Genomic DNA, 23620 nt, shown 5'->3' with positions numbered 1-23620 from the left:
CTGTATTCAATAAAAGCGCATTTCCAGATGTCTTTAGAAGGATGAGATGAGATAGAACCTCTGATCGTCTCAATGACTCCTTCGTGCGGTGATGTTTATTGGTTCTCGTTCAGAAACGATTTGAGAGCTGGAGAATTTGTGAGTTCCAAAACAGACTTGGAAAAACCCAGGCATAGCCTAAGGATACCTGAACTTTTTGTTGAAAGCGCGTGGTCACCCAAAGGCCAGGAGTAAAGACACGGAGTGTGGAATTCAAAGAGGGAGTTAATGGGGGGGGCGGGGTGGGGGGGGTCCGAATCGCAAACTTCCTGAGCCATTATTGGCGACAGCGGGGCGGCCAGCAGCAGCGGTTCTCTCCTGTTTCAGAGACTCTCAGAAGATCCCACGTAACATGAGCTGAAACCTGGAAGCTCATTCCCTTGGCTTACTTAATAGTTCGGAGCATAAGTACACTGTCCAGGGCTGATATGGGGGCTCCTGGATACTGGGGCCCTCATCTCCTGCCTGTCCTTAGGTGGTTTTCATCTGCCCATCGCGTCGTACTCGAGCACCACACGCCAGCTCGGGAGAAGGGGGGACGGGGCAGCAGAGGGTATGCCTCCTCCCTTCACCGCACGATTCAGAAGCAGCACACATCAGTCGGGCTCGTGTCCTGTTGATCGGACTGTATTCTAGCGGCAGAGGAGGTTGGGAAGTGTATCCGCTTGGGGAGGCCAAATGTCCAGCTAACGTCGGGGGTTCTGTTACTCAAAGAAGAGGAGGGATGTCGGAGGATGACTGCCATTTTCTGCCTCACCCCTCCCGCTGAATTCTCAGAAAGACCCCTGGCCGTGTCACTCACTTTGGAGGCGTACCGGGGGCGAGTGCTGAGATGCACCCGGAGGACCCGCTGGCGTGCAGGTTGGCTGGTCCACACTCTAACGAGAATACACAGCGGTGCCTCTGGAGTCACGTGTGCTGTGAAATCGTCAGCCCTGACACCACACCCCAGACGTCCTGAGGGAAATGGATTGCCAAATAGATGCTACTCTTAAGGGTCTTAAGGTAGCTTTTGATCCCTGCGGGGCTGCATAGAACGGCTGCAGACAGTTGTGCAAAGTGTTTCCAATTCCGTAAATTCTTACCTGTTTTCAGAAACTGGCAAAGCTGCTGCTCTGTGGCACTGAGCTGGTGACAAATATCCAGGTGGCCGCGGATATCAGGGAGATCCACAGGAGAGTGGAAGAAGGGGAGATAAGGCGTCAGAGGTGAGGACCCCATGCTCTGCAGCCTGGGGACATGAGTGCGTCTCCTCTGTGGCTCCCCGAATTCTCCCCAGTTATGGGAAAGCAGCTGTGTCAAACAGTCTAGTAGAATCCTTTTACGGCCCCTTCGGAATCCCTTCCGTTCCTCCTTCCTTGCTTTCCTCCCTTCTTCCTCCTTTCCCCACCGGACCGTTGTGGCTCATGTCCACGAGTACATACACAGTATGATCTTAACAAGATTTTTAGTTGTCCAGCATAAGGAATTCTGTCAGTGACTTGACTAGCTTTACCAGTATACAGTTGGTGACTTTATTCTTGCACCTTCCCTCTGCCTCTCTTGGGCTGTGGCCGGAACTGACTTGGTTGATTCCCAGCCCTGCCAAAGAGTTAGGCTTTGATCTGTAACCACTGAGGAAAAACTGAAGGTCTTTTTTAAAAATATAATTCTTTTAATGTTTATTTATTTTTGAGAGATAGAGAGACAGACTGCGAGCGGGGGGAGGGGCAGAGAGAGAGGGAGACACAGAGTCCGAAGCAGGCTCCAGGCTCTGAGCCAACAGCACAGAGCCCGATGCAGGGCTCGAACTCACGAACCACGAGATCATGACCTGAGCTGAAGTCAGATACTTAGCCGACTGAGCCACCCAGGCGCCCCAGAAAAACTGAAGGTCTTAGGTGGCAGAGTTACAGGATCAGTGTGGGTTTTTCGAAAGATGACCCGGCTCTTTTTCATTTTCTGAGGAAAAAAGTCAAGTGCAATGTAACATGCTCTCTGTGCTCTAGCTGGGAGGGAAGGAGAAAGGGGAGCACGAAATGGTTCAGTGGTGATTCCTGTCCCTCAGGGGTTTGAACTGTTGTTTGGAGGCAGTCTCATAGGCTCACAGTGTGGTTAAGGTAGACAGAGAGTCTCTGCATCTGTCCTAGCGCCTGTGCTCAGGAGGGGTCTCGTCTCTCAGCCTTCATGCCTTCTTCTTTCGGTCTGGTCCCATCCTCAGAATACTCCATCACAGAGTCTCTTTGGAATTTCTGGAAAGGCCATCCCTATTCTCCATTGCTAATTGTGGAGTTTCCCTGTTTGTGTGTCCCGCTATTCATTTCTTAATAATTTGGGAGAGGAGGGGCACCGGGGTGACTCAGTCAGTTAAGTGTCGGACTTCGGCTCAGGTCATGATCTCACGGTTTGCGAGTTCAGGCTCTGTGCTGACGGCTCAGAGCCTGCTTTGGATTCTGTGTCTGCCTCTCTCTCTGCCCCGCCCCGCTTGCACTCTGTCTCTCTCTCTCTGTCTCTCAAAAATAAACATTAAAAAATTTTTTTTTTAAATTTGGGAGAGGAATGGCCAGACCCTTGAGGTCATGTCGATAATCAAAAATAATAATGTGGGGACTGTCGTGCTGAGCACCTGTGCTGAGCATCACCTCACTTAATGCCACAGCAGCCGTGTGAAAGTAGATTTTTTTCATCCTCTCCATTTCACAGGTGAGAAAAATGCAGCTTGCAGAGGTTAAGTGACTTGTCTAAAGTTGAGAGCCACTCAGTAGCAAAGTCAGGCCTTGAACACAAGCTGTACGACTCCAGAGATCAAGTGTGTGTGTCACAGAGGGATGTGGCAAAGTGACTCTTGATCTGCATGTGTGTGTGTGTGTGTGTGTGTGTGTGTGCACGTGTGTGTGTAAGTAGGTATAGCTTTAAGGTTGATCTGTTTTTGTAATGTGCTGCTTTGTTTATTTGATCTCTTACTGATAGTCAAGCGTTAAACTTAAAGAAGATTACTGACAGCCTGGTTTGATTGTGGGTGAGGGTATCTGGAGGCAGTGCTTGGTACCTGGATCTCGTATTACAGACTCTCGAGAACCCGCCTGCCCTAGCCGGAGGTAGGGCCACAGCTGGGCTGGCGTGGCGAGCGTGTTTGTATTTGCAGACTTGAAAAGCTGGAGAACGAAGTCAAGACCAGCCAGGACAAATTTGATGAAATCACCATGAAGTGGGAGGAGGGCAAACGGAAGAGAATTCCCCAGGACCTGTGGGACATGCTCAACACCCAGCAGGTGCACTGCGCTGGGCTGATAGAAGACAAGAACAAGCTTATCAGCGAGTTACAGCAGGCAAGGGTCCGGGGCCCCTCGCCCCCAGCCACATGGGCTCTGATGGGGGGAATTGACTGCCTTATTGGTTTGCTCTTCCTGAATGGAAAAATGTGGAGGTCTTACTTCATTACTCAGATTATCGCACACCTCGGGCAACAAACTCACCCAGAGGGAAAAGCTTTTTAGCAATTTGAGAATCACTGGTGACCTTTGAAAGACGTACGTTCACAGCGAATGCTCTTTCAGGTTTCGTCTTCTCAGTTAAGGAATGGAGCTTAGTCTGCAGGAGCTGTGCTCCCGTGCTGGAACCTGGGTGTTAATGGCTCAGCTGGGATGCCTTAGCTCTCTGGGAGCTTACAGGGAGATTTGCAGCAAGTGGTCACGGATGGTTTGATCCCGTGCTGCTCATTCGGGCTTTGCCCCGAGCTGAGGCCACTCTGCTCCATCTGCCTGTGCCTTCTCCCAGGCGTCCTCAGATTCTTCTGAAGCCACTTTTGCTTTGTACAGTTGCGATTCCTAGTGTTCTCGAATATGGATGAGCGAGGTCCAGGTGGAGCGTGCTTGGCACCTCTTGCTTTTGTCTCACTTTGCGACCAACCTTTGACGTGCTCTTTTCTAGGAGTTAAAAACAAAAGATGACCAGTATGTGAAGGATTTGAAGAAGCAGTCAGATGACATCTGCCTGCTCCTGGAGAGGATGGAAGAGCAAGTGAAGAATGTGATGAAAACCTTCCGTCAGGAGCTCAATTCCATTGAGGTAACAGGGTGTGAAAGAACTGCTTTCTGGGAGGAGAGCTGGGTCTGTCCGGGATGTCCGGGACATCTGGGAGGGGCCCGATTGTCTTGTCCTCTGCTTTCTGCCCCTTAACTTATTTACCCATTCATTCACTCGTCCAACAAATATTCTTCACGTGGCTACTATGCCAGGCACTGTACCAGGGGCTGGGGATACAGCCACGGACAAAACAAAGTCCTCGAGGGAATCTGTATTCTAGTAGAAGACAGCTAGGCCACAAACAGATAAACCGCTAAATATATCCTTGGACAGGTGGAGATTAGTGTTTTGAAAGAAAATAAAACCATGTAAGGGTAAGAAGAGTGGAGGAGGGGGGTATGTGAGCTGTTTGCTGTATTTATGGCAGCCAGGGCTGGGGCATGGGAAAGCGGGGGGTCACACAGGTTCAGAAATCAATACTTGGAATTTGAATGAAATGTTAAGAATTGAGATTGAGACCGGCCTTCCAAAATGGAAGGGAGCCAAGAGGGTGGAGACTTCTCTCCTTGGATTATTATAGACCCATTTCTGCATTCCCAGGCCTACCCCTTGTGAGCAACATGCTCCTTTGTTTTCGTGGGAACCCCAGCCATAGCAATGCAGCGGCCCTGGGCATGAATGAGTTGTATGCCAGGCTTTGCCCTGTGACTGCCACCAAGGGCACACGGCCCTTCCTCCAGCTCCTTCCTCAGAGACCGACTGAGCCACAGGACAGGTGGTACATTTCCTCCCTAAATTTGTGTGAAGCCCAGACTTGATAACACTAATTAACACGCAACTCCTTCCATAGCCATTTGGTTCCGTGAGACTTGGCAAGTCTACATTTGGCTCTGACTGTGCCATTACTTATGAGTTGTTTAATGCTGTGGGACCTGCCTAATCAAAACAGACACCAGGCCCTCTTCCTTCTTGGTCATAGAAAGCATTTGAGGCGGAACGACGAGAACTGCTGACCAGTAATAAGAAGAAATGGGAGCGGGCCCTGCAGGCTCACAACGCCAAAGAGGTAAAGGGGCGGCGGGTAGGGGAGGGGCTGGCGGACGCGTCAAGGGCGACCCGTGGAGCTGGGACAATTTCTACTGGGACTGAATTTGCTAGCCTTTCTGTGTCTTGGGGAGGATTGCCATGGCAGACACTTACCACTGCCCTTCACGGTTAATCAGTGTGGCCCTGCGGATGGTGGCTGCTTCTGGTGGTGACATTTGTCTCTGGTGGTGGTGAATACCATGGTCCTGTGGCTCTCTTCTTTTCAACCTGGGCATCGACTCCAGCCATGGATGTTTGTGGCCCAGCAAGATGTTTTAAGATGTTTCAAAGGGTGTGGGGTTATCACTTTACTTGGGAGGCACAAAGAACAAAGAAATAGCTTGACCCGGATCCAGTGGGTCCTTTGTGAGAAATACAAACGTCTGACCGCAGCGTCTGTGTCTGATTTCTATTTTTTTAAAAAATTTTAATGTTTATTTTTGAGAGAGAGAGAGAGAGAGAGAGAGGGAGGGGCAGAGAGAGACACACACACACACACTGTGAAACAGGCTGCAAGCTCCGAGCTATCAGCACAGACTCCGACCTGGGGCTCAAATTCACAAATTGCAAGATCATGACCTGAGCCGAAGTCGGACACTTACCCGACTGAGCCACCCAGGCGCCCCCGTGTCTGATTTCTTAAGGAACATTCCTCTTGGAGTTTCTCAAGTAAGGAAGCTCCAGATTAAGTGAAACAATACAAAGTCTTGGGGGCACAGGAGCTTCTGAGGGCCGACCAGCTCTCTCTAGGGCCGTGACACTTTGAGACCCTTCCCTGTGTCATGCTTGTCAGGCCCCCTGAGTCGGGGGCAGGGACAGGGCTGACTTTTCCCTTGTCTTCCTGTGCCTTCAGCTGGAGTATCTTCTGAGCCGCATCAAGAAGGTAGAGGACTATGAGAAGCAGCTGAACAAGCAGCGGGTGTGGGACTGCGAAGAGTACAACACGATCAAGATCAAGTTGGAGCAGGACGTGCAGGTCTGACTTGTTGCTCGGCGTCTGGGTGGCAGAGCAGACGGAGCGCCTGTGCGTTTTATCCTTGGTGATTGCCCCGCGTGTTCTAGAGTTAATCTGTTCAACAGATAGGTATTCGTTATCTGCTCTCTTTCAAGCGATGCTCTCTGAAGGAGCTCATGAGCAGAATGTATGTGGAGGAATTCTTTCCTTAATGAACCATGGAGAGCTGCCAGGAGGCAACACTGGCAACCGTGACCTGAGGAATCGCTGAGAGGATTGTGCATTTTAGCCGAGCAAAGGGAAGGTATCCCCAGGGCAAGTTTATCCCCAGTCACCATCTACTGAGTCACCATCTGCTTAAGGCACAGTATCTCCAGTCCTCAACTAACATGCAGGAGAGGAATCACAGTGTTTTATATGCCAGGAAATAGACTCAGGACAAGGCTGCTTACTTAGTAAATGGTGGGTCCTGGAATCAAACCCAGCTCTGTCTGGCTCAGTAACCGATAAGGTTCCTAATATTCCAAACAGCCCCCGGCTGATGGGTGGACATCTCAGTAGGGCAGATTTCGACTTGCCATCAGAAAGAACTTTCTAGGGGCATCTGGCTGGCTCAGTCAATTAAACTTCCGACTTTGGCTCAGGTCATGATCTCACAGCTTGTGAGTTCGAGCCCCGTGTCGGGCTCTGTGCTGACAGCTCAGGAGCCTGGAGCCTGCTTCAGATTCTGTGTCTCCCTCTCTCTCTCTGCTCCTCCCCCACTTTCACTCTGTCTCTCTTTTTCAAAAATAAATAAATATGAAAAAAAAATAAATAGTGGAAAAAAAAGAGCTTTCTAATAGACCTATCCCCCATACAGAAAGGGTCATCCCACAAAACAAGGCTTCTTTTCTCTCATAAAGTATTTAAAGGCCACATGAATGTGTCTGTCTTCACTGCTGAGGAAGGATTCTTGTAGCTGGAAGGAGGTTAGATTTTCTGGTTTCTAAAGTTCTTTCTAAGCCTAGGATTCCGTGCTTCAAAGTTAGTTAAAAAAAAGCTCATCTCTAATTACATTTAGGTGCGATGTAATTACCTCCTAATATTTAAGCACGGTCTATTCAGTTGAATTTCTGTCTTGACAAATGTGTTAGACTAAAGCTTTTCCACATGGCCTTTGGGGGAATTTCAGGTCTTACTACTCCTGTGGCTTTATCTAACAGGGTTGAATCAACACCCCACCAGACTACAAATATTCTTACCAGCCTTGAGAATTTTCCCGGGCCTTTCTCATATCAATGTCATGAAAATGAGAGTCACTGACAAAGAACAGTGGAGGTCTGTGAGGGCAGCGCCATTTATGTGGGCTGTATACATTACACGTTTAATAAAAATGGCTATTGTTCTGCTTTCTTAAGTTATTTTGGTTCTATGATAATTTATGTGACAACACTCCGTGTCCCTGGCCGCAAACAGTGAAATAATGGCAACTCATGTTCTTTTATTTGTTGCTTTGTTTTTCCTTTTGTGTTAAGAGCGTGTAACACAAGATCTACTGTCTTAGCAAATTTTTAAACGTACAATAACAGCACTGTTACTCATAGACTTTCTGTTGTACCGTTAGAGATCCCCAGAACTTATTCATCTCGTCCCGTAACTGAAACTTTGTGCCCTTTGACCAACACCTCCCTGTTTCCTCACCCCCGGCCCCTGGCAGCCCCTGGTAGCAGAAATTCCACCCTGTGCGTCTACGAGTCTGGCTGTTTTAGATCCCACATACAAGTGAGGCCATGCAGTATTGGTCTTTCTGTGTCTGGCTTATTTCACTTAGCGTAATGTCCTCCACACCCATCCATGTTGCAAATGGCAGAATTTCCTTTTTTTTTTTTTTTTTAAGGCTGAATAATATTTCACTGTGTGCATATACCACATTTTCTTTTCCCGTTAGTCCCTCGATGGACATTTAGGTTGTTTCTTTATCTTGACTATTGTGAACGGTGTTGCAATGAACATGGCAGTGCAGATACCTCTTCAAGATCCAGATTTCAATTCCTTTGAATCTGTAGCCGGAAGGGGGGTTACTGGATCAAATGGTAGTTCTATTTTTTTTTTTAATCTCTTGAGGAACTTGTATATTGTTTCCATAGGGGCTGCAACAGTTTACATTCCTACCAACAGCGCGCAGGGTTGTCTCCTCCGTATCCTTGCCAGCACTTGTTGTCTCTGACAATAACTATCCTAAGAGGTGTGAGGTGATATATCACTGTGGTTTTGATTTGCATTTCCCTTTCTATAAACTTATTGGTCATTTGTATGTCTTTTTTGGGAGAAATGTCTATTCAAGTCCTTTGCCTATTTTTTAAAAATTGTATTTATTTATTTGGAGAGAGAGAGTGTGTGCATGCGAGTGGGGGATGGAGAGGAAGGGAGAGAGAGAGAGAGAGAGAGAGAGAGAATCCCAAGCAGGCTCCGCACTGTCAGTACAGAGCACGATGAGGAGCTCAGACTCACGAATCATAAGATCATGACCTGAGCCGAAACCAGGGGTTGGACGCTCAACAAACTGAGCCACCCAGGCGCCCCACCTTTGCCTATTTTCTAATTGGTTAATTTATTATTATTATTATTTTTGCTACTGAGTTGTAGGAGTGCAACCTCATGTTGTTAATCTAATCTTCAAAGGCTTGAACAAAGCCAAAAAATCCTGGAACGTGGGGAGTTTTGGGGGGTGGGGAGTGATGTAAGACTAGGGAGATGAGGGACAGAGAGGCAGAGTCTGGGGGACCAGATCTCCTGGCTCACCCTGTCTGGTTGGATGCCCCCCCGTGGAGTGTGGGTGTGCAGGAGGTGGGCAGGTGGAGATAATCAGAGTGGGGAAGTATGTGCAGTTCCTGTGCACAACAGTTCTTTCCTGTGTTAGAACGGAAACCAGGAGTACACTGTACCCTCCTACCCTTTAACCAGGAACAGGTGGTCAAATCGGGGATCACCATATTGCAATATGTGGGATATTTTAATAGATCAAACTTTATCCTCGTGCCTCTTAGGTATACTTTCACTAGCCAGGAAAGTCAGATAGCAGCGATTTTTGTCAAGAAGATACAACTTGCAGCTCACGTGAGATTCACCCTTCCTAAGTCATTCGTGGCACTGGCTCCGTTCTAAAATACAGAAGTAAAAGCTTGCAAACCGCAAAAGTACGAAGGATCCAATGCGCATAGATTTGGTTTGATGGGTAAAGTACAAGAAGTAAGAAAGAGAATGTATACTTCTCGAGCGCTTCCTGCCAGCAAGATTGCATTATTAACAGAGAGAAGCCTATAGACATGATGCCCTCGAGAAGGATTTTAGCACACTGCCACCCCCCCCCCAAATAAGACTACTGGAAACATTTGGGTCTTAATGCAGGAAGCAAATGTTTTTATTTTAGATCCTATATGTGCTCTTAAGGTTGGAAAGTGGTTTTAGTTCAACTTCAGGGACTGTTAACGTTAACTGTTACGTAAAGATCGTAATCTTTGTACATTATTTACAAAAACCAAACACAAGGGGTCATCATCCGTCTTGGGAACATAAAGTACAACTTGGCAAAAATACCTTTGGGTAATTGAAGAATAAGTCCAGACGGCGAACACAATCAATTACAACTTTAAAGGTATAAAACTATCTTCGGTGTGTGGCCACCAAGGATGGCTTTACGGTGAGACTCAAACCTGAGATAGTTAATGACAGAGTCCCTGGGAGCAAAATTATCTTGAGCGGAAGGTGTTGAAAACAAGTAGTGGGTGATGTAATTCATAGAACATCCTGCCGTGGTTGCTGTTCTGTGAGACTACAAGCCTGTTAGTTCTGAAAGTTCGTTGACTGCACTGCCAATCACTCCCAAGTGGCATCATGACTGGGGGGCCAGCAGAGGTCTTGGACCAGAGCTGGGGGGACAGAGGGGCTGATTTGTGATCCGGTCGAGATCTCATAGTGCATGTTGCATTGCTAGTCCTTTTAGGCACCGGTCTCCTGGGGACATAGTCTAGTGAAGAGCAGGAGTTGATGTGTTCCACAAGGGAAAGCTAATAAATATTTAACCACTGGCTCAGGCAGAGACATGCAAATTAACACAGTCAGGTGACAGGGCTTCTTTGTGTGTTGTTTTGCCTATAAGATCGGATCAGAAGTGAGTTCTTTCAGGCCACGACGGAAAAGACGTGGCCTGATTACTTCAGTTCAGAGTTTTGAACTCTGAACTGCGTTCGGCTACGTGAGGTACTGGTGGTAGTTTCATAAAACGAACAAAGAAAGTGAGCCGGTGCTTTTCTTTTTTGTCCTTTCAAGATGTATTATGTAGGAAAACTACAGAGTCCATTTTCATGGTGTTATCTAACAATCTGCCTGCAAGAGTGGAATTTACACGAATGTTCACGTGATGGAGCTTGTATTTGTAACTCGCGTGCTCTCACTTTGCTACAAACACAAAAACTGTTCCATGGCCAGATCCCTTTGGGAAATGTGTGATAGTGACAGGGGCTTATTGCAAAGCTGCAAGAAAAAAAGAGGTCCCTGGACGTCACCAGAGGAAACACCAGGGTCTCTCTCACCCTGGGTCTCAGGGTCCCTGACACGTCAGTCAAGACCGAACAGCCACTCATTGTCATTCCAAGTCAGAGCAGCTCTGGAGACCTTCCTTCTCTGTGGGTGTTCGTGCCTTCCCAGATTGTCTCCACCCAACAAGAAGCTTTTCTATTGGACTTTGTCCTGAGCCAACTCACAGGTCAGTGGCCTCCCGGTGTTCAGGGCTGACCACATTTAAAGCAGTGGCACTGTTTTCATTTGGAGCACGGGGGCATAAATCATTGCGAGTTTGCAGGAAGAGGTGCTGAGATTCCCTTTCCCTTGAACACACGCAGGCCCATCCCTAGAAGGGGACAAGGCCGAGAGTGATTCAGCCTGGGACCACCCAGGACAATCACACTCGAAATGAGGCAGTTTCTGAACTGTCGGCATATTTGCCACTTCGGGAAGTTGTTCAAGTCCCCGCCCTACCTGAGGGCTGAGGGCCTGTGCTTGGAGCTTCACGGCCGGCCCCTCACCGTGCTCCGTGCCCACGGGGTGTGCGAAAGCGGGCGCTTGCACGCACGGCCAGTGGGAGTGGAAACTGTAGACCGCTTTTTGGAAAGCAATTTGTTGACAGCCTTTGACCTAGTAATTCTACCTCTGAGAATCTACCTTAAGAAAATAAACGAAATACCCCAAAAGTTTTAAATAGAATTGATCCCAGCATTATTTTTATAATATCAAGAATTATCAAAACAATGTAAATGTACAACAGTAGGGAAATGGTAAAATAGTATGGCATATGATAAATATTGCAAGTATTTTATATATGATAAACTGTATATATATAGTATATAAAATATAGTATATAAAAATATTACACACCATTAAAATAACATCGCCAAAACTAACATGGAAAATTCTCGTTATAATATTAAGGGAGAAAAATAGCATATAAAATTGTAGCTATGGCTTCATCTCAGCTATGTAAAGAACACTGGAAAGAAACATGCTGATATGTTAACAGAAGATGCCTCTTTGAGATGGAACTTGGGTAATTTTTCTTCCCCTTCTGTGTCTTCTTCTTTCTCCTTTACTGTACTTTCCACATTTTCTACAAGCAAATATTACTTTCACAAGCAGGAAAACTTTTTATACAGAAAAGCGTATAATTAGAAGAAAGTAACTAAAAAGTTGACTAAGCCAGTATGGAAATTGAGAGGTACAGTTAGTTATAATCCCGGCGACCTGTATGTTCATTGGCCACCCGTGATAGGTATCGCAGGCTTCTGTTCTGAAAAGACATCCAAATGCCTGCCCCATAACGGAGATTTAGAACTCCCTGGGATAGGTAGATATTTGGATACTCTGGACTAATTCTCTCGTTTACAACAGGGGATCAGTGTCAGTGCTTTTGTTCTCTGCATCACCTCCTAGCCAGTTACTTTCCTTGAGGATGACCCAGGGGTCTAGGGGGAGCTGCCTGGAACCACTCCTATGTGTTTTTTAAAACGTTATTTATTTAGAGAGGCAGAGAGGGCAGGCAGGGAAGGGGCAAAGAGAGAGGGAGAGAGAGAGTCCCAAGCAGGCTCCGCGCTCAGTGCAAAGCCCGACGTGGGGGTCCATCTCACAACCGTGAGATCATGACCTGAGCCGAAATCACGGGTGAGATGCTTAACTGACTGAACCACCCAGGCGCTCCAATCACTTGCTATGTTGATTCCTTGGCAAGGCTCTGTAGCCCTGTGGAGGCAGATGAGGGAGAAGGAGGCTTGAAAGAGCGCCACATGTCACATGTCCCTGCTTTGCCAAGATCTGATTACGCTTGATTGCACCCTCTGTTCCTGCATTTCCACTTGGAGAGGCAGGACCGAGCTTGCCTGGTTTTGCCCTGCCTCTAGCCTTGCCGTGCTCTCAGCAGTTTTTGTTTGTTTGGTTTTGTTTTTTTTTTTTAACCAACTGTCAAAGTGATCATTCTATACTGCCCGGACTGGTCACTGCCCTTTCCTGCTTGAGATCTTTCGTGGCCCTCCATGGTTCTCAGGATAAAGCTTTAAGTCCTCACTTGATAGGGCCCTGCTCTTCTGTCAGCCTCTTTTCTGACCGTTCCCAGCCTCGTACCTCACACCCTACCTTGCTCGTGATTTCCCCAAAGCACCTCACTCCCCTTGCCTCTCTGGAGTAAGTGTCCCTTCGAGCAGCCACCTGAGTCACTCCTGCTCGTTTTCTGGGTCTCAGTTAGACACGCTCATGCCAACTGTTCAGGGATGCCTGCCTGGCCTTCGAGGCCACAGAGAGTCGCATGCCGCCCTGCGCCTACCCCACCTCTTACTTCTTGTCCCCACCGCTTGTTAATATCTCCTAGCGAGGGCTAGACTGTGCCTTTTCCACCAGCGTTTCCTCAGCAGCACCTGGAGAAGTGTCGACTTTTATCAGGCACTGAAATATTGGCTGAATGAATGAACATAGCTAACAGAAATCCAGAAAGAAGGAATGGTTGTATCCGTCCTCCTTTAAAATGAACACCATTTGCTAAACACTAACACGGCCAATGGAAGGTCCGAGTGGGACGTTGTAAGAGTCTGTGGCAATATTGTATGGTGTTTTCAGTGGGGCGCCGTGTGTCTCCAGAGGGTCTGGTGCAGAGCAGCAGAGGGGGCCACACTTGAAGGATCTGTCCCCTCTCTTAGGCTTTAGGGACATAGGCTTCAGCTCGCAGCCAAATGATGTATTTTTTTTTCTGGCTGGCCTTTCATTTGCCTCTACTGACAGATTTTCTAAGAATTCAGGTGGCGACACCTGTGCCTCTGTGTCGTCTGACGTGACTCCAGAATCAAGTATCAGGGACCCCCGGGCACGGCAAATGATACCAGGGCCAGTCCGAATTCTTATTGTTTTTTAACCTTTAGATTCTTGAGCAACAGCTTCAGCAGATGAAAGCAACCTATCAGCTAAACCAAGAGAAGTTGGAGTACAACTTCCAAGTGCTGAAGAAGAGAGACGAAGAGAGTGTGGTGATCAAATCCCAGCAGAAGAGGAAGATCAGTCGGTGAGCTAGCCCGTAGACCATCGACCCTTCCATGCTGAAAACGGGGTTGGGGCTGAAGCCTTCCCTTCCGGAGGAGCGGAAGCTGTTAAAAGCTTAGCTAATTCTTCATTAAAAGAGTTCTTTTTGCAAAAGGTAATACTTTCAGCGGCTCCCCGCCCCCGACCCTCCGGAAGGAATGTGCAGCAAAAAGTCTGTCTCTGATCCCCCATTTTGTGTGGTGCCTCTTTCCCACCTCTGTAATCGTTATTCATTTCTTTTGTTTCTTCCAGAATTTCTTGAACCACATACCAGCACAAATCCTCTCACCATCCCCCCCTCTGTTTTTAAGCCAAATGATAGCCTTCCGTACACGCCGTTTTATATCCCGACGGTGTTTCCATACCGGTTCGTAAAGAGTTTTCACGTTATTTCTTAGGTTGCCTAACCTCCACTTGCATATACTGGTACTTAATGTCCCCGTGGATGGACGTTTCGATTGCTTCTAATCCTTTGCTATCGCAAATGATACCGACGTAGGTACTCGTGTCGCTGTCTCACGTTGCATACGCACAGAGCTGTCTGTAGAATACATTCTCAACTTGTTATTACAGAAGTGGTACATGTGCATTTTAGAGAGTTAGGAAGTACCCCAAGCGAAAGGAAGATAAAAACGTAAAAAACACCATATTCCTACCACCAGGGATTGTGTAGTGTGTATCTTTCTGTATCTCTCCTCTCCCTCGCCCTCTCTCGCCCTCTCTCCATCCATCTGTGATGGCCACACATCTGTACAGTCAGTGAGAAGGAGTTCCCTGGGAAGGATTCCAGAAGAAGTGAAACAGGGAAGGGGGGAGGGATGCGAATTGGGAAAAAGGAGTTAAGCCTCTGGGGTTGGCGGTGCGAGAGCCAGGAATGAAGGTCTGAAGGCAAGGAAGCAGGAGGCAGGAAGAGCCTGCATCCTGGGAGAGGGGAGGTTGGTAGGACGGGAGGTGGGCCGAGGTACGTGAGGCAAACCTTGGTTTTGATCCGAAGGGCAGAAGGACGAGTGGCATCATCCCCACCCTCCCTTCCCTGGTTCTGTCCTCTGACTTTGAGCTGGCGTCTCCCTTATCAGCAGACCCTGCTGCTGCCCGGTCAGGCCTCATCCGATTGTTGTTGGTACCGAATCTCCGAATTTTTCTGCTTTGGCTTTTATGACTCTAAAATACCTACTCTTCTTTCTCAGCGGATTCCTAATTGGCTTCCTTTGGTGGTTCTGCGTTTTCTTGCCTGATAGGATATTCCAGAAAGCATCTCCCCCCTTTTGCTTTCTGGTTGTATCCCATCCACCCTCTACACTAGTCTCATGGCTTTGAGTAGGACTTCTTTCTCGATGACTCCAGCTCATCTCCCCAGTCCCGACCCCACCTCCTCGCTTTGTCTGGGACTTCCAGGAGACATTGCAGCTTGGACAGTTGCTGTCAAGGCCAGTGGACAAGTTTTGAAACCAAGTTTGCCTACCTTCCCGGCTTCCCCCTCCTCCACCCCTGCCCCCTCCATCTCTAGCTGCCAGCCAGTCACTAAGGACGGTGTGTGATGTTTTCTTGAGCTCCTTCCCCCTTGCGGCCACCTGTTCCTGTCTGTCCCCTGTCCTGCCCAGACCTGCAGCATGCACCTGGAGTTATGTTTTGGTTTTATTAGGTTCTGTGGTTAGATGACACACAGGCGCTCCTTTACCGGGTGACATTGGGAAAAAGACTTTGGGATGGCTACCTAAAAACATTTTTTTTTACACCTATATGTGGATCGTCTCCTAGAATGCCGTAGTTAAGAAAATGAACTAGATATTGCTTTTAAAAACAATTTTTTTAAATGTTTATTTATTTTTGAGAGACAGAGCCCGAGCAGGGGAGGGGCAGGGAGAGAGGGAGACACAGAATTTGAAGAAGGCTCCAGGCTCTGAGCTGTCAGCACGGAGCCTGACATGGGGCTCAAACCCACAAACCTCGAGATCATGATGAGCCGAGGTCGGAGGCTCAACCAACGGAGCCACCCAGGCGCCCCTACATGCTGCTTTTTATCAGAGTCCAAGTTAAGTTGTTTTTGCATTTTATTAAGGATAAAAACACGAAGGATGGGTGTTTGTGTGTTTAGGGAGCTTATGATTCTTTCAGAATGGTGTTTAAGAGAGAAAACCTTATTTTTAGAATTTTTAAACTGAAATGTAGGCCTTCAGACTCTCTATGCCCGTGTAAATGGGACGCTGACATCAGACACCTGTGCACTGGTCTAAAGTCTGAAGTATGGTCCTGGGTCTAAAGGCCATGCCTGCCACGCATATTTCATGAGACGAGTCTCCACGCACAGAGCTCCCAGAGCAGTGAGATGTGGACCCGTGGCATGCCCGGACTCCCAGTGCCCTTGACCAGGCTGTCACTGTCTCTCTCCGTGCTGGAACCTTCGACCACTCCCCTTGCCTCCAGGCCGGGATAAGTTCCCTGCCTCACCTCTGGGCTCCCCTGGCATCCTGTGTAAACCACCCCCACGGTGCTTTCACTCCACTGCGACGAGTGTTTGTTTTTCTTTGTTTCTGGCTGAACCGATAGTGCCTTTTGTCCAAACATATGCCTTGTATTCATCTTTTGGATTCAAACAGATCCTTGGCGTGCGAGAGATCTTTCAAGTGAATGAATGAATGAATGAATGAATGAGTTATTGGGCTTGTGACCTGTGTCAGCTTTTTGAGGATGGAGAACTCATATATCATAGACTTGTGCCGTGAGGTTTTAATTTTTTTCCTTTCTAGTTTTCTTGTTTTAGAAGTGAAATGAACATCCAAATCACGGCAGTGAAATAGTTGAGGTACGCTTTGTAAATACTGTGAGGTTGAAGATGTGGACACACTCCCAGATGGCGTGTTGTGAAGGGTTCAGTCACACTCCTGAGCAGGAGACTGCCCCTCAGTGGGTCTGGGCTTCTGGACTGTTCTAAATGAGTTTAGTTCTGGACAATCCCCTCACCTCCTGCTGCCTTCCTTTCTTTGATCGCAATCAGGGCAGCTGGGTTTTGGAACAAATGGGAGGATCTTCGGCGCTTGCGCTAACCTGACCCTGGGTTCTGTAGAACCGTGTGAAGCAGCTGAGGGGAGCGTACGTCACGGCTTCTGTTCAGCTACAGATGAACTTCTCTCCCCTTCCTCCCAGCCTGCATGATATACTTAACAACCTGAGATCAAAATACAGCAGGCAGATCAGACAGTTTGAGGAGGAGAACCAGTCACTAACCTCCGACTACATACGCCTGGTGACGCAGTTCAAGGAGCTACAGAAAGCCATGAGGTATCTCGGGGACCTGGCTCCCATGGCACATGCCCTAGAACAGAGGTGGGCCCAGGCACTAAGAGTCTTAGCGGGCTGTCTTCTCCGCCCCCTGTACTGGCTTGTCACCCGCCTTCTCTTGAGACTTGTGGGGATGGCCTCCAGGCTATCATGGGTGAGGCCCGGCGGCCCCGGGCCCGGGGTTGCACCCCGGCGCTGCCCCAGCTCTCGCCCTACTGCTAACGGAGGGCACCCTGGCCAGGCCCCGAGGTCCGCTGAGCAACTCTCCTTCACAGGCATTTTGCTCTTCTTGATGACAAGCGGTTTCGAGAGATTTGGTTGATGAATGAAGAAGAGGCAAAGGATCTGATAAGCAAAGCCTTTGATGTGGACAGGATCATCCACACCCAGCATCTGGGGCTCCCCTGGACCGCACCTGATTTCTGGTTCCTGAGGAATGTGGGACCTATATCTCAGCAGCAGCAGAGGTCTGCTACACAGATATTAGAAGAAGTGCTGATTCAAACAGGTATCTGGAATGGAGTCCTGGAGCTGGGGGGCCCGTAAAACTGTAGGGTCAACACATTCATCTCATAGACAAGCCCACTGAAGGCCAGAGAAGGGGGAGAAGAGGTCTCGTAGCTGGGAGGTCCAGAGTCTCTAATTTAACCTATAGCTTTACCCTCTTCCCTCCATTATAATCTGGTAGTTCTATCTAGAAGCTTGATCAGGTTCAGGGTCAGTGTAGTTTTGCTAAGTACACTGTGGCATGCTTCCATTGGGATAAACTAACATCAGGGTGTCTCTTTGCGAGGCTAGCAACCATTGGGAGTCCTTGTCTAAGATCCATTAATGGCCTTAGGGGTTGCAAAACGGTGACACTCTAAATTCTATCAGATGTCTTGATTTATTAGCTGGAATACTTCTGAAAAGAGACTCTTCTCATCAGCTATTTGCTACCCCGAGGTACAGTTCATACAGAAAAGCAGAATAGATGCTTGTCCTTTCTCTATCTGGTAGCTTTCAGAATAAATGGGTTGGGTCTCTAGCATCTTCCAAGAGTGACCAATGGCATTTTCTAAAGCGAGTATCATTACGAACAGATTGGATTTAAACACATCTGATGTGTTTTGGTTTATTGCACTTATTTTCCCTTACTGGTGCCCAAATTGTCCCATTTTCGGCCAGTGGGAGTCTCTTCGTGTTGGCTTGCGGGTCCCTCTGGCACACCCAGGTGCCCCACAGATGGCTGTCTCTTGAAGTCACTTCGAATAGTTTCTATTTGGTTAGGTCACCATCTGAATACATATTTAGGTCCTTTTGTTTTGTTTTACTTTTGATAATTAGGGATTGCTTTTTACAACTTAATTTTGTTTTATAGTTATGTAGAATACTGACATGTTTACAAAGTCAAATGCACAGAACAAGGTATACTCAAAGAAGCTTTATCCTCTCTCTTCTATTTTATCCCTCTCCTATAGGTAGTTATCTAAAAATGTATGGTTTCTCTTTCCGTTGCTTTTTAAAACAAATATGTATATGTATGTATGTATGTATGTATGTATATTTGTTTATATTTATGTAGACCCACTTTAAAAAAATTTTTTTTAACATTTATTTATTTTTGAGAGACAGAGTGTGAGTGGGGGAGGGGCAGGAGAGAGGGAGACAGAATCCGAAGCAGGCTCCAGTCTCCGAGCTGTCAGCACAGAGCCCAACGCGGGACTTGAACCCACGAACCATGAGATTCATGGCCTGAGCCGAAGTCGGACGCCCCACCGACTGAGCCACCCAGGCGCCCCACATAGACCCACTTTTTAAATGACGCTTTTCTCCGTCTTGCTTTTTTCACTTACAAAATATCTTGGAGAAGATCAGTTTATGGTAGTGAGAAGAAACATTCTTTCCTCCATTTTTATTTGGTATGGTGTCGTGTGGCCGTGCTATGACTTATCCCAATAGTGTTCTGTTGGTGGCCACTTGGGATATTGCCAGGTTTTTGTCTGCTTGTTTGTGCTATTGCGAACAATGCAGCGATAAATAGCTGCGTGCGTTTGTGTTCGCATGTTTTTCCTGGTGAATTGTTGGGCTAGCCCCTTAAAAGCAGGACTGCTGGATCAAAGGGCAAATGCCTCTGTGACGTTACTGGGTGTTGTTCCATACGGATGGCGCCATTTTGTAGTTCCACCAGCAAGTTGGCATCTTGTACTTTTCAAAATATTTTCATTTATCTTATCTCATTTTATCTTTTGAGCAAACTAGTAAAACCTATAAATAGGTTCATCCTTTCCCTTCCACTCCCTGGTCACGGCCGGGTTTTGAGTATGATGTTTCCAGGTCGATGAAACTTAGGAAAGTGAAGGGTTATAGAATGGCAGAATTCTCCAGCTAGTCTCTTATTCCAATCCCCAGCCTTCCTGTTTTTCCCCACACACCAGGCTTTCTTCGGCTTTTTAAGAGGTAAATTTTCTCAAGGAAGGACGTTCGGCTGTTTCTCAAAGTCAACAAGGCCAAGCAGTTATCTTCTTTTTCTCTCCCACCCTCTCTTCTCTCTGCCCCACCTGCAGAAGAGGGGGGAATGGAGGAGGCCGCCTCAGAAACAGAGTCTTACCTCGACCTGCCAAAGCAAGTTTCCATGAAAACAACCAGAAAGATCCTGATGCTCCTGTGTGACGAGTCGGTGAGGCCGGCTGCACGGGGCTGCGCCACAGGGACTCCCGGCCGGTGGCTTTGCTGACCTTCTGCCCTTGCTTCTCGTGTGCTGCTTCTGACGACCCTGGCCTGGCCGGACGTGGCCCGGAGGCAGGGGTGCACAGGCATTCGGGAGCAGAGCTGGGGTCGTTTACCCCGAGAGGCCATGCTTCAGAGCTGCCCCAGCTGCCAACTGGGTCCTCCCTTAGTGGGTCGGCCAGGTGTGGGCCAGGTCGGTCCACAGGCACCTTGCTGATAAAAAAAATAAACTCATTCTGCAAGAGAAGGGGCGCCAGCCTCCCATCTGTGAACCCACCTGCCAAGTAGTGTGGCCACAACTGATGTGGCCTTTGTCTGGGAGCTCGGTCTGTGATGACTCTGGGTGTGTCAGGCTTTGGCCACCCGCTCTGTGTGTTAGCAAACCCACCAGATTTAGTGTGAAGGGTGTGCTGGGCTGGCTCAGCTTGGGGGGGTGGGGGGAGGCATCACGGGACGTGACCGGTGTGCGTTTAGGTCCTGCAGTTCTGAGCGGAGATTAAAGGAGATGCAAGGCCTGCCGGCCTCCCGTCCCCATGGGACAGTTGTCTTTGGCCAAGAGCCGACTCTTGCCGCTGAGGGGGCTCCCGCTGAACGGGACGGCAGGCAGGTACTCCTCTCTCTATTTGCAGGCTTGTGCCGGTGGCCCCCTCTGCCAGGGGCCCTCCCCCAGGCGTTCCCAGCTCAGAGTGGGTGCCGGGCCCCCAGTCTTCCCACTCACTCCCAACTTTGCGTGCACCGTGTTGTGACACGGCGTGTTCATCTGCCTCCGTGCCTTCCCCTCCTCCAGCTCTGTGCCTACCGCCCCGTCCTGTAGATATCTGAGGGCTAGCACAGGAGTGCAGTGACACTGGACGGGTGAGAATCTGTGACTCGATGAGGTCTGGGTGGCTGTGGAGAACTCAGGTGTTTGCCCAGTGGCTTGTGGGTGAGATGAGGCAGCACCCTTTCTTAGGTGGGGGGGGGGGGACTAAATCCATGGTGAGCATTGGGTTTGCCCCTGGGAAGGGCCCCTTAGGCATCCTAGGAAGGCCTTCCTCTGGGGCCCCTGCTGCCCCAGTCTCATCCCTGAGGTCCTGCTCTGTGGAGTCACCGCTGGCTCGTCACACAGAGGTAGGCTGCACACCCGAGCACTGGTTTCCGAAACCTGTGTCTGACTGGAGATACCCTCTTCCCTCTCAGGGTTTCCTCATAGAGAGCAAGCTGCTGAGCCTTCTCCGTCCCCTGGAGAAGAGCGAGTGCTATCTGCTCAAGTTGGACGCCATCTTCTCAGTGAGTCCCACTGGGCTGAGTTGACGGCGGGTGGCGGGGGCCTCATTCCAAGACAGCCCCCTATGTTTTTTGCAACATTTCCTCAGTCCTGGGAGTAGATATGGGTCTTCCGGGGCTTCCCTGGGCTGGCACATCTTTCCCTTTCCTTATTCTCCATGCGACAAATTGGCCATGGAGTTTAGATGTCTCCCACCCCGGACGCTTCCTCTACCAGCTTCTCTCCCTCACGACCCAGCTCTCAGACTGTGGGTTCTCTCCTACACCCTTAAAGTCGGATGTGTGTTCAGCCTCCTTTAGCATTCTTACACCCACCAGGCCTGTATCGGGCTGTTCCTGACTCTGAGCAACGTTGCTCTGTTCTGCCGTGGTCTCGCTGTGCTTCCCCGGTGTTGAATGGCCTCACTCTGGGCCATGGCGGGTGCTGGGGATGTTCAGGGGAACAAGACAAGCCTCCCGCTCTTAGGAGCTGAGGGTCTCTGAACTCCCGCAGCAGCCGGGGGCCTTCTTGCTCTGGTGTTTGAGCCATCCTCCTGTTTTCCCCCAGGCCCTTGGGATTGAAAGTGAGGACGACTTGTACAAACTGGTGAACTTCTTCCTCAAATACCGAGTTCATCATTCACCCTCCAGTCAGGTAATGTGAAGTTCAATCAAAAAGAGAGCATTTGAAATTCTGGAAGCCCCCAGAGGGCATTGTTGTCTTTGAGTAATACCCCTGGAAAAATAGGGCTTTATGTCAGAGAGAGCTAACTTAGTGTTTTCCTTAATATTGTCACTTTTTCTATTTGCGGTGGGAAGGATGGCTGGGGATGAGAGGCTGTTCTCCCTCACAGCCAGGCCTCAGCCACTATGAGCCCTGGGCCCACCAAGTTCTGAATCTTTTGATCCCTAACACTTGACTAAAAATTATTTTTAGTATTGCTGGCCCCTGGGGGGAGAATCCTGACATGCTTTCAAAAAGGGTTGGCTGGGCCTCCTGGGTGACTCAGTCAGCGAAGCATCAGATTTCCGCTCAGGTCACGAGCTCGTGGTTTGTGGGATCGAGCCCCACGTCAGGCTCCATACTGACAGCTCAGAGCCTGCTTGAGATTCTCTCCCTCTCTCTGTCCTCCCATGTGCACATGCTCTCTCTCTCAAAATAAACTTAATTTACACTTAATTTAAACTTAATTTAAAAAAAGGATTGAAAAAAAAAATGAAAAAGAGTTGCCTGAGTGAACAAAACCTAGAAGCCGTAAAGAGGGAAAACTAAGATCTATTTGATGACATTAACAAAAAAATCCTGTAAGGCAAAAATCACTATAAGCAAAGTGAAGATACAGATGAAAGTTGGGGGGAATTAAAAAAAAAATTTTTTTTTAATGTTTATTTATTTTTGAGAGAGAGCAAGGGAGGAGCAGAGAGAGGGAGACACAGAATCCAAAGCAGGCTCCAGGCTGCGAGCTGTCAGCACAGAGCCCGACATGGGGCTCGAACCCTCGAGCCAGGAGATCATGACCTGAGCCGAAGTCGGACGCTTAACCGACGGAGCCACCCAGGCGTGGGGGGAAATATTTTTTAACTTACATTGCAGTTAAGGGCCAGTTTCCTTAATATACAAAGAACTCATATAAACCAATCAGGAAAAAACAGCCACAACTTTATGGAACAGATAAGGGATATGAACAAATATCTCCTGTAAGAGGCAATACAGATAACTTTTAAACATATGAAAAGGTAAGCAGGCCTCTCGTAATAAAAGAAGTGCAAATTAAAACTGCCCCAATTCCATTTTCACCTGTCAGGTCGGCAAGACTCTGCCAGTTTGACTGCACAGAGTGATGGCCGAGGTGTGGGAAACAGGTACTGCTGGGAGAGTAGATTGTTGCAGCCTCCGTGGAGGGGTGGAGGGCCGTTCGGTGGCACCAATTACAAAACTGTATTTACCCTGCAATTCTTCCAGGATTTCATTCTGCAGATATGTCTCAATACATTTGAAAGAATGTGTTTATTTGTAGCTTATACACTGCAGCCCTGCTCGAAATGGGAGAATAGTGAGAACAACCTACAATTCCATCTTGAAGGACTTGATTACCTACTAAGTAGTGCATCTACAAAACAGAATATTAATGCAATTAAAAAAAAAGAACAGGGGCGCCTGGGTGGCTCGGTTGGTTAAGCGTCCGACTTCGGCTCAGGTCCTGATCTCACGGTTTGTGAGTTCGAGCCCCGCACTGGGCTCTGTGCTGATGGCTCAGAGCCTGGAGCCTGCTTCGGATTCTGTGTCTCCTTCTCTCTCTGCCCCTCCCCAACTTGTGCTCTGTCTCTCTCTGTCTCTCAAAAATAAATAAATGTAAAAAAAAAAAAAAAAAAAAGAAGAACAAAGAAGTTCTTTACGTATTTATGCGAAAAGATCTCTAAGGTTTATTGGTATGTGAAAAACGCAACGTGCAGACCTGTGCATGTAGGAGAGTATCGTTTTGTCAAAACAGGAGGGAAAGCGTGGACCGTAGTATTTCTTTGGAAGGATACATAAGAAACAGATGACGTAGGTTTGCCTGTGGGGTTTGAACTGAATGAACTACAAGACAGGAGTAGGAGGAAGACTTCTTTTGAATTTAAAAATTCAAGAGTAACATGTATTATGATTGAAAAATATACATACATACAGCATAAGCCTTATGAATTTCAATAGAATGGACACCTATG

The 23620-nt window shown here is 48.2% G+C and overlaps 1 protein-coding gene across 1 annotated transcript in view; it reads left to right on the top strand.

Annotated features, from left to right (window-relative positions):
* The window catches only part of DRC1 (dynein regulatory complex subunit 1), a 42071-nt gene that overhangs the window by 14974 nt on the left and 3477 nt on the right, over nucleotides 1-23620 (top strand). The window contains exons 3-13 of the mRNA XM_047069610.1: nucleotides 1135-1247; nucleotides 3164-3347; nucleotides 3949-4086; nucleotides 5024-5110; nucleotides 5984-6106; nucleotides 13522-13661; nucleotides 16823-16957; nucleotides 17233-17465; nucleotides 19504-19616; nucleotides 20846-20935; nucleotides 21480-21566. Of these exons, the coding sequence (XP_046925566.1) occupies nucleotides 1135-1247; nucleotides 3164-3347; nucleotides 3949-4086; nucleotides 5024-5110; nucleotides 5984-6106; nucleotides 13522-13661; nucleotides 16823-16957; nucleotides 17233-17465; nucleotides 19504-19616; nucleotides 20846-20935; nucleotides 21480-21566 (1443 nt within the window). The remainder of the gene's footprint in view (nucleotides 1-1134; nucleotides 1248-3163; nucleotides 3348-3948; nucleotides 4087-5023; nucleotides 5111-5983; nucleotides 6107-13521; nucleotides 13662-16822; nucleotides 16958-17232; nucleotides 17466-19503; nucleotides 19617-20845; nucleotides 20936-21479; nucleotides 21567-23620) is intronic.

This window comes from Lynx rufus, unplaced genomic scaffold (genome assembly GCF_022079265.1).
Source record: "Lynx rufus isolate CCGP_SWC_20201006 ecotype Redwood Valley unplaced genomic scaffold, mLynRuf1.p SCAF_8, whole genome shotgun sequence".
Taxonomy (NCBI): Eukaryota; Metazoa; Chordata; class Mammalia; order Carnivora; family Felidae; genus Lynx; species Lynx rufus.
This window is presented reverse-complemented; position numbering and strand designations above follow the sequence as displayed.